Source organism: Lagenorhynchus albirostris, chromosome 19 (genome assembly GCF_949774975.1).
Source record: "Lagenorhynchus albirostris chromosome 19, mLagAlb1.1, whole genome shotgun sequence".
In the NCBI taxonomy this organism is placed as follows: Eukaryota; Metazoa; Chordata; class Mammalia; order Artiodactyla; family Delphinidae; genus Lagenorhynchus; species Lagenorhynchus albirostris.
The window spans coordinates 42,293,905-42,304,418 of NC_083113.1; the positions used below are offsets into that span (position 1 = coordinate 42,293,905).

Here is a 10,514-nt window from a genome sequence, read left to right on the forward strand (position 1 = left end):
CTTCTAGAATCTAATAAAAGGTTAAGTCCTTTTATTTGAATTCGTACAGCAAAGGCCAAAAATAATTCCTTATAGGTCACAGGAGGAGGTTTTGCCTCATTGTATTTTGGACTCTTTAACTGGGCATCTGTGTGTGTCAGCGATTATCACAAAACTGGTAATAGTGACTCTTCTTGAGTATAGTGACTTTCAACATTTTTGACAGCTTCTAACAATAAGAAGTAAGTTTTATAGCATGATCTATTACATAACAAACAAACACAAAAAACATACACAACTAACATGAAAGGCTCACAAGCCAATCCTTAACCTTTATTAAAAAAAATGTAGCTTATCTTCTATTTTGTTCTATTTATTTTTTTAAATACTGATTTCAGCTTGCTGAATTGATTTCATAGCCTGCTAATGGATGTGAACTTCAGTTTAAAAAATATTCCTCCATGACCCACAAATTTACCTATGCGTATAGTGTTCTGGGCTCGTACCCTTAGACATTTTGATTCTGTGCTCTGAAGTAGAGCCCAGGAGTTTATTTTTTTTATTAAGTGCCCACATAACTGTGATGTAGCCACAGACATGTATTTGGGAACCACTGATAGATCTAATCTAATAAAAACTAGTTTATTTAAAACTAAATCTGTCCTTTAAAATCACTGAAAACCACCATTGTAACTTTTTAAAATAACTGCCCTTTTAAATTTAGAAAATAAATCAGCGTTACCTAAACTCTCTGGACTTCAATATTTATATTATCTAATAAAATGCGGGGAGCCATTTTATGCAGTGATTGACAGATAAAGGACAACTAAATTCCTCTTAATTATAGAAAAAAACAAGCTGGGCATGTAGTAGATTGTTACCCTCTGGTTTGTTCCATTCAGTAGTGATGTTGTCTTCTTTGACACAGACCAGTTTATGTCTGACTTGGAACACCAGCCATCAGGTTCAGCAGAGAAATGGCCTAACCACAGTGAGTTCTCATGTCCACCTCCTTTCTGGAGAATCTAGAGGGTGAGTGTTGATTGAAATGTGTCACTGTTTTTCTGCCCAAGTCTGATATTTGCATGCAGTGGCCAGATTTGCATGTGCTGCAGAGGAGGGGGTATACATGGGCATCTTCTTGGTAGGGGCCCACTCATTATCTCTGGAACTAAACTTTGACTGTAAGAGTGCTTTTTAAATTTAACTACACTCAGGCTCTCACACTTATAATTTTAGTCTGGGATTGAATAAAAGTCAAGTGTTGATTGGATCTATTGAACCAAAGCAGAGGGAGTCCTGTCTATATGAATTCTGTGGCTTGGATGTGGAGTAAATTTGGTTGCTGATAAGGTGTGTAAGCCTACTCATTTCTGGTCAGGTGCTCTAAGTTTTGATGTGAGGCAGTATGGAATGGAAATAAAGCAGGAAATGTTAGCCATTTGCCAGAGGCAACCTGGATCGTTTACCCTTGAGCCTGTCCTTTAGGCCCATGTTTGCACGCTGGTAGTTCATCTGGGGCTCCATTTGGAAGGAGTCAGTACTTGTGAGGAGGGGGCTGGGCCTCAGGCCTCTGTGCCTCAGCAAGCAACCATACCACTCCCTCTCGCTCACACAGCTTCTTTCTTCAAAGACTCTCAAAGCCACTTGAGAAAGTCTGTGGTAGAAATTATAAACATACAGATTGTAGTTCTCAAAATGCCATTTGAATTTCATTTTAATGAATTTGGATTTGGAAGGGGACTTAGAAATCATGTCCACTACCCAAATCTTTATATTTAGGATACTAAAGCTTCCTGATAAGGCACCAAAACCCTGGCTTCTCCCAGAAGCTGGGCCAGCCTACCCTGGTCTCACATCATTGGCCACTAAATTTCTACATATCTATAAAACTCTCAGGAGAGTTATAGAAGGATTTATATGAATTTCCTTGTATCATAGTTGAGAAGATCAGTTGAAAAAAGATTAAATTGCCCTAGTCACATCACGGCTGAACCAAAATTAAAGCTTATTTCTTCCAGTGTTTACCCCACTGCCCTTCTTGTGTATGAAGCAACAATTTGGTCACTAGTGATCTTGGTAAGAAATGTTTCTGTGGAGTGAAGGGACCAATGGATGACTAAGGAATGAACAGGAGGTAAGAATAGAGAAACAGCAGGCAGTGTTGATAACTCCTTTAAGATGTTAAACAATGAAAGAAAGAAATTAGATATAGAGGGCCATGTGGGGTCTAGGGTTTTTATTTGTTTGCTCGCTTGCTTGTTTGAGATAGAGACTTACCCATATTTAAGCAATGATGAAAAGAATCCAGGAGGATAGGGTTGGTGAGTAGATTGATTAAAGAGAAGAGTGCAGGAAATTTGTGGGGCAAGATCTTGAAGAGGCAAGCATGTGGGATTCGTAGCATAGGTGTGGAATGAGTCATGTGGGTTTACAGCTCTGGAGCTCAGGTTTTGGGCCCTGGAGACAACAGATGTGGGAGTCAACAGTACAGTATATAGAAATGGACAAGATTACTCAGAGAAAATGTACAAAATTTTAAAAAATAAGGAAAAGGACAGTCTTCTGATAGGCCTAAAATTCAGAATCCCACATCCGTTTTTTAAAATTTATTTATTTTTGGTTGTGTTGGGTCTTTGTTGCTGTGCGCAGGCTTTCTCTAGTTGCGGTGAGCGCGAGCTACTCTTCGTTGCAGTGTGCAGGCTTCTCATTGCGGTGGCTTCTCCTGTTGCAGAGCTCGGTTCTAGGCGCACGGGCTTCAGTAGTTGTGGCTCGCGGGCTCTAGAGCGCTGGCTCAATAGTTGTGGCTCACGGGCTTAGTTGCTCCACGGCGTGTGGGATCTTCCTGGACCAGGGCTCAAACCCATGCCCCCTGCATTGGCAGGCGGATTCTTAACCACTGCGCCTCCAGGGAAGTCCCCAGAATCTCACCTCTTAACCTAAATTGAAAATAAGTTTTTTGTTTTTGGGTTTTTTCCCCCCACATTTCAGTTTTTACTGATACAAAAACATACGTGCTGATACTTGAATATACTTTCAAGTAACTGTGTACTGTTTACTCAGCTGGAGACTTAATGTTTGTAGAATGTTTTGAGTTACAACTTTTTCTAGAGGAAAGATCTGTATGACACTTAGTATAGTATCACATATATAAGAGTTTCTTAGAAAGAAAGGACCCTTAATAACAGGACTGATCTCCCTCTCAGTCAGTTGTGGAAAAAAGTGTCATAATTTCCCTTTAGTAGTATTAAATCTAATGTTAAAAGTGAAGGGTATCTTCTGATCATTGTGCATGTAATTTTCAATCTGTCCTATGGTTGGAAACTATCTAGAGTTCAGTGTAAAACTTAAAATAACTTAGGGAATTCCCTGGCGGTCCAGTGGTTAGGACTTGGTGCTTTCACTGCTGGGGCCCGGGTTCAATCCCTGGTCAGGGAACTAAGATCCTGCAAACCGCACAACGCGGCCAAAAAATAGAATAGAATAGAATAGAATAGAATGGAATGGAATGGAATAGAATAGAATAAAATAACTTAGTTAAAAACTTGTTACGGGGCTTCCCTGGTGGCGCAGTGGTTGAGAGCCTGCCTGCCAATGCAGGGGACACGGGTTCGTGCCCCGGTCCGGGAAAATCCCACATGCCGCGGAGCGGCTGGGCCCGTGAGCCATGGCCGCTGAGCCTGCGCGTCCGGAGCCTGTGCTCTGCAACGGGAGAGGCCACAACAGTGAGAGGCCCGCGTACCGCAAAAAAAAAAAAAAAAAAAAAAAACTTGTTATGATAGAGCTCAAGCTGGTTATCTTGGTTCTTGCTTAAAATGCTTGAATATTCTTTCTGTCTTACCTTTATGGTGCTGAGTTTTATTTTTGTTAATAATGTAAGCTAGGTTATTATAACATAGATCCCAAAATACAGTGGCTTAACTACACTGGAATTTTCTCTCACACCTTACGGTAATTCAGAGATCAGGATTCCTGTTTCATTTAGTTCCTCTACCTCTTTCGGTATTGTCAAAGCAGAGTCACCACGTTGACTGAGTCTTAGCCCAAAGCAAGGGGTATGAAAAGGAGGGGAAGAGGTTACTGAGCAAGTGATGAGGAAGATGCACACATCACTTTTACTCACACTTAGAGAAAGCAAGTTACATGGTCATACCTTGCTACAAAAGGGAAGCCAGGAAATGTGTAGTCTGTAGCTGAGTGGCCCTGTGACTAGTTAAACTCAATTACTAGAGAAGAATGAATTAGGACATTTAGCAGTCTACTATAGGTACCTTGTAAGTTTTCAGGAACTTTTTTCTGTCTTCAGCTCGAAAAGGCAAATTAATCAGATTTTGATAAATGCAAATTAATTCTTCAGCTCATTCTATAAATAGTTGAATTCAGTATTTTATGTATTTCATTTAGATGGTATTCTTATAACTTATCTAATAACCTAAAAGTAAATCTTAGGGAAACTATGCTTATAGAGTAATAAACCATAAAGTAATACTAGTTTCTCATACATTTAAAATAATTTCTATTCCCTTACTTCCAAATTTCTCTTATTTCTTCATTTCAAGTGAAATTCAGAAAATGATTATACTTATATATGGCCTTCATTTTATAAAAAAAATATCTCCATAAAATTGTTCACCCAGAGAATGAATTATACCTTTAATCTTGGGGTGTAAGGAAAGGAAGAAAAGATGAATTTGCTAAACTTTGATGAATGTTCATTGCAGCTTTAAAATGAAATAGTATACATAAATGGAGACTGATTATACCAAAAAATACTTTACAAAAGTGATCAAGGTGCTCAGATGCTAGTTATGAAGGCCCTTTGAACTTTTGTGTGTTTGACAATGTGCATCCGCCTATTCCAAAGGCAGTGCCCTGGGTTACCCTGCCCCTCCACCTGGTGGTGAGATTTCATACCCTACCATGCTTGCCAGCTCTAACTCTGAATCCGTAAGCATTGGAAATAGCTCTAAATAAGAGGCCGTTACTCAAACACCTCATTCTTGTGTGTACAGATAGCATTACAGTGGACTGTTAATTTGAACATCTCTTGGATTAAAAAAGAAATTTGTTTTTTCTTACAGCAGATATTGCTGATGGCTCTGACTACTTCTGTTGTGGCAAGCCAGGTGTTGGGGTAATGGGAGTCAAGGACGGTAGCTGCCACAAGTAGGCCAAATGCTGTGACCTACATAACCTGTTACCACGGGTGTTGAGGGCTGTTGACCCTTGTTCTAGGCTTTTAATTCACTTTACTCTTTATAGGGGGGAAGTGATAAAATTGTACAGTAGGGGCATAAACAACTCCTTATGTTTTTACCTTAAATTCGTGGAAAAAAAAATAAAGCCAACTCACATGCTTTGTGGAGTAGGACTTAAATAAATTCATGCATATATACATTCAAAAGGAAGTGAAAATTGCAAGCACTAATTTTTTAAAGAAATTAGTACTGGGCTTCCCTGGTGGCGCCGTGGTTGAGAGTCTGCCTGCCGATGCAGGGGACACAGGTTCGTGCCCCGGTCCGGGAGGATCCCACATGCCGCGGAGCGGCTGGGCCCGTGAGCCATGGCCGCTGAGCCTGCGTGTCTGGAGCTTGTGCTCCGCAACGGGAGAGGCCACAACAGTGAGAGGCCCGCGTACCGCAAAAAAAAGAAATTAGTACTGTATTTATCAAGATTGCTAATGATTTACATGTAAATTACATTATAGATTTGCTTACCAGTAATAATTTTAATTTGCTCAAGTTGACAAAGTTTGGCCAGTCACATTAGAAGGCTATCTTAGGAACCCAGAGGTGGGAGCCAGAGCCCAGAGCCCCCAGGCTAAGTGTGAAGTGAGGGGGCAAAGGAGAGCAGTGGGCTTGGATACCACACTGTGCTCAAGTTATTGCTAAAGGATGGTGAAGGGACTGCTTTGTTACAGTTCTGACTCCCTGGCCTAAAATTCGTATTCAGTAGCTATTATTTGAGCATAATTTTTGTTGTTGTTTTGCCAAGTCCCATATTACATTAAAGATTCAATTGGCACATAATTTTAATCAGCACTGAATATTTACCAAGCACTAAGGAGTCAATGGAGAACAAGATAGACAAGTTCCTTGCCCTTTTGGAACTTAAATCTACTCTCTGATTATTATATGTTAAAGTATATTTGAGTATAGTCGGCTTGAGTGCTTCTTTGTGGAAAATCTTCTTAGCTTTATCCTAGTCTTAAAATCCTGAACTGTCAGGAACCTTGCAGGTTGGTTTAACTAAGTGAGGTTACGCACACTAGGCAAAAGAACAGCAGAACTTTGGTAAGGGGGAACAGAGATAACATACCTTCGATCAGGCTTTTGCTATAAAGGTCACCACCCGACTTCTTCAGAAAATGATGTGTTTATCCTTATCATCAAAGTGTACTTGGTCAGTGAGTGGATAGTGTTTGTTATAGACCCTCATCCTCAAGAAAATGTAAGCATTGACTTCCTCATAAAGACACAGGAAAAAAATATATCACATGGTTTTCGATGATGATAAAGCACCATTTTTAATCATCTTGTTTTAAAACTTGAACAATGAGACAAGATTTGAAAAAGGTGTGTTTAATGGCAGCCTGGAACATCTCTGAAGTTACCGTCTTTGGAAGGATTAAGCGACAGGAAAGATGACTTGAATGTGAGCTGGGTACTTGATTCTATATTTGGCTTTTTGCCACTGCTGCTGTGAGACCTGTTTAAAATAGACACTGCCAAAATCAAAATCAGATGCCTTGTGTTAGTCTTAATAACATTCTCTGGTCCCTTTCCAACCCCACCACCTAATGAACTTTCAGGGTACTATTCCAAATAGCTTCCAAGTAATTGTACTGGATTATGATCCATTTATTCAGTCATTAGAAATTGATGTTTCCTCGGTAGTAAAGTCCTTGTCCTTCAGGAGTTCACAGGCTATTCAAGAGACAGGTAATACTGATGCCTACTGATAATCTAATGCGATGAGTAGTGTTAGAGGCCATGCACAGAGATCACGGGCCATCCTTGTGCTCTTTCTTAGCAGGAGACTACCCCATAGACCCACACATAGAATCTACACTGAAAACACTGCTCCCTTGTTATGACAGAGGTGCCAAAGGCTGCCTTGTCTATTTATGTCCCTTTATTTACTATATAAGAGGTTTTTTAAAAATCTCCATTATACTTATGAGGAAACTGAAGAGAAAATGTATTGTTATGCAGAGTATCCCCATAAGTTTTCATTTACATAGAAACTATCTCAGTGAGTTATTTCTAGCAGTCAGGAGTCAGTTTAGATTAATTCTATCCTTCTTTGCAAACCATCATGAATGGTCAATAAATCCTAGCCTGGAAAATTTACTTGAAAAGCATCCTCTATCTGACAAAGACCTTCATAAGTCTGTACCAATGACCTTCAAAAATTGATCTCAATTAGTGATTATTAGAGCTAGCCAACACTGCTTAATCTTCATCCTTTTGTAGTTAGATTCCTTTAGCTTCTACTCCTACTTCTTTGCCTCACTTTTTAAAAAAAATTTTTTTTTTTTTTTTTGCGGTACGCGGGCCTCTCACTGCTGCGGCCTCTCCCGTTGCGGAGCACAGGCTCCGGACGCGCAGGCCCAGCGGCCATGGCTTACGGGCCCAGCCGCTCCGCGGCATGCGGGATCCTCCTGGACTGGGGCACGAACCCGCGCCCCCTGTATCGGCAGGCGGACTCCCAACCACTGCGCCACCAGGGAAGCCCAAGCCAAATTTTTATCCTTCACTTCTTTGCCCTTCTGAGTACTGCCACTTGAAAATTTGTCTGATGACAAATCACAGACTTCTACAGTTAAAGAGACCTTATTAGTTTAACACCATCATTGTATAGCTAAGGAAATGGGAGTCTTAGATATATGAAGTTATTTGTCCAAGGACACACATGGAATTAGTGGCAGAGCCTGTATTCAAGCTAAACCTAATTTCCAGGCCATTCCTTTGCTTACATATTTGCTCTCCCAGGTCCTATTTTCTTATCAGATCACAAGGCTACTCCCACTTTTTCTTCAGCCTTTTGCTCCTCAGTGGAACTATGAAACTGCTCCCATACTTCCAGGTCTCTAGTAAGAAGGTACATACATCTCTTCTTGCTCTGACCATTGAGTGTAGTCCCTTACCCATAGGATTTTTCCATTTGGATGTTCTAATTTCCAAATCCAATTCCAGACCTAACCTACCACCTTCCTCCTCTATATTCCTCCTCAGCTTATTTCCAGTAGTGACAGTACTATTCTTCCTAGACTTAAAACGTTGGTGGTAGTGGCGAATCAATCCTTTCCTCTTTCCCTCTTCTTACCATCACCACACTCACTGTGATCACCACATTTGTCCAGGTCCTTTGCATTATCTTTGTCTAAATGATTTCCATGCTCTTCTAATCTTTTGGCCTTCAAGAAGTTGAACAGGTGTTTTGAAACTGATTCTACCATTTACTAAGAAAATTGTGTGAACTGGCAAAGCCTCTGTTAACTGATATGTAAAGTGGGGTAATAGTGATCTTAAAATAATGTGAAGATTTAACTGAAATAAGATATAAATTTCGATTGTAAAGTTAACCCATGGATACCCAATAAATATTTGTGGAGCGAATGTTAGTTCCGTTCTCCTTATAGCCATGATGAGTATATGAGTTTGAAGAATTTTTTTCTTAACTACCTAAACAATAAAAAGATTAGATGGGGGGCTTCCCTGGTGGCGCAGTGGTTGAGATTCTGCCTGCCAGTTCAGGGGACACGGGTTCGAGCCCTGGTCCAGGAAGATCCCACATGCCGCGGAGCAACTGGGCCCGTGAGCTACAGCTACTGAGCCTGCGCGTCTGGAGCCTGTGCTCCGCGACAAGAGAGGCCGCGACGGTGAGAGGCCCGCACACCGCGATGAAGAGTGGCCCCCGCTCGCCGCAACTAGAGAAAGCCCTCGCACAGAAGTGAAGACCCAACACAGCCCAAAAAATTAACTAATTAATTTAAAAAAAAAAGATTAGATGTTAATATTTGAAGATTTTTTTAAAGGGGTTTGAAGCCATTTCTTTTCTTTTTTTTAAATTTATTTATTTATTTTTGGCTGCGCTGGGTCTTCGTTGCTGCACAGGCTTTATCTAGTTGTGGCGAGTGGGGGCTACTCTTTGTTGCGGTGGACAGGCTTCTCACTGTGGTGGCTTCTCTTGTTGCGGAGCATAGGCTCTAGGCACGTGGGCTTCAGTAGTTGTGGCACACAGGCTCAGTAGTTGTGGCACGTGGGCTCTAGAGTGTAGGCTCAGTAGTTGTGGGACACAGGCTTAGTTGCTCCGCGGCGTGTGGGATCTTCCCGGACCAGGGCCCGAACCTGTGTCCCCTGCATAGGCATGCAGATTCTTAACCACTGTGCCACCAGGGAAGTCCTCTTTTCCTTTTTTTAATCTTTTCTTTTTTTCTTTTTTTTGGCTGCGTTGGGTCTCCGTTGCTGCACGTGTGCTTTCTCTCTAGTTACGGCAAGTGGGGGCTACTCTTTGTTGCAGTGCATGGGCTTCTCATTGTGGTGGCTTCTTTTGTTGCGGAGCACGGGCTTTAGGCACGCGGGCTTCAGTAGTTGTGGCACATGGGCTCTGTAGTTGTGGCTCGCGGGCTCTAGAGCGCAGGCTCAGTCGTTGTGGCACACAGGCTTAGTTGCTCCGCGGCATGTGGGATCTTCCCGGACCAGGACTTGAACCTGTGTCCCCTGCATTGGCAGGCGGATTCTTAACAGCTGCAGCACCAGAGAAGTCCTTGAAGATTTCTTAAACAATCATTAGTGTCTCCTTTGCTCTATGATCACTTCAAATGCTAATTATAGAGATTTTTTTTTTGTCTTGGTCTATTTTTGTTTATAACAGCTGTATTGAGATATAATTCATTACTATAAAATTCATCCTTGAAAATACACAGTTCATTGGTTTTTTAATATATTCATAGAGTTGTGCAATCATCATCAGTATCTAATTTTTACACATTTTCATTACTCCAGATAGAAACCCCATACCCCTGAGCAGTCACTCCCCATTCCTTCCTTCCCATTACTCCTGGCAACCATCTATTTATTTTCTGTCAGTTCTGGCCATTTTATATAAATGGAATCAAACAATATATGATGTTTTGTGTTTGGCTTCTTTCACTTAGCATGTTTTCAAGGTTCATCCATGTTGTAGCATGTATTAGAACTTCATTCTTTTTTTAAGACTGAATAATATTTCATTTTGTGGAATAGACCACATTTTGTTTATTCATTCATTAATGGTAGACGTTTGGGTTATTTCCACTTTGGAGCTATTATGAATAATGCTGGTATGAACATTTGAGTACAAGTTTTTATATGGATATATGTTTTCAGTTCTCTTGAGTATATGCCTAGGAGTGGAATTAGAATAGAATCTTTAGTTGATAAAGCAAAGAATTTTCATTTCAAAGCAAAGAGTTCTCATGGTGAGAGAACTAAAGTTTCTTATTTGGGGTGTTCCCGTCTATTTTGGTTCCTTAAGATTAAAACTCTTTG

General features: G+C 40.8%; 1 protein-coding gene across 3 annotated transcripts in view; it reads left to right on the top strand.

Annotated features, from left to right (window-relative positions):
- Positions 1-10,514, top strand: part of NFATC3 (nuclear factor of activated T cells 3) — a 133,700-nt gene that overhangs the window by 119,696 nt on the left and 3,490 nt on the right. Inside the window, exon 10 of one of the 3 annotated variants that reach the window (XM_060132607.1) lies at positions 908-1,011. The exons of the other annotated variants lie outside the window; for them this stretch is intronic. Coding sequence (XP_059988590.1) covers positions 908-1,008 — 101 coding nt within the window. The 3' untranslated portion in view covers positions 1,009-1,011. The remainder of the gene's footprint in view (positions 1-907; positions 1,012-10,514) is intronic. 3 annotated transcript variants of the gene reach the window in all.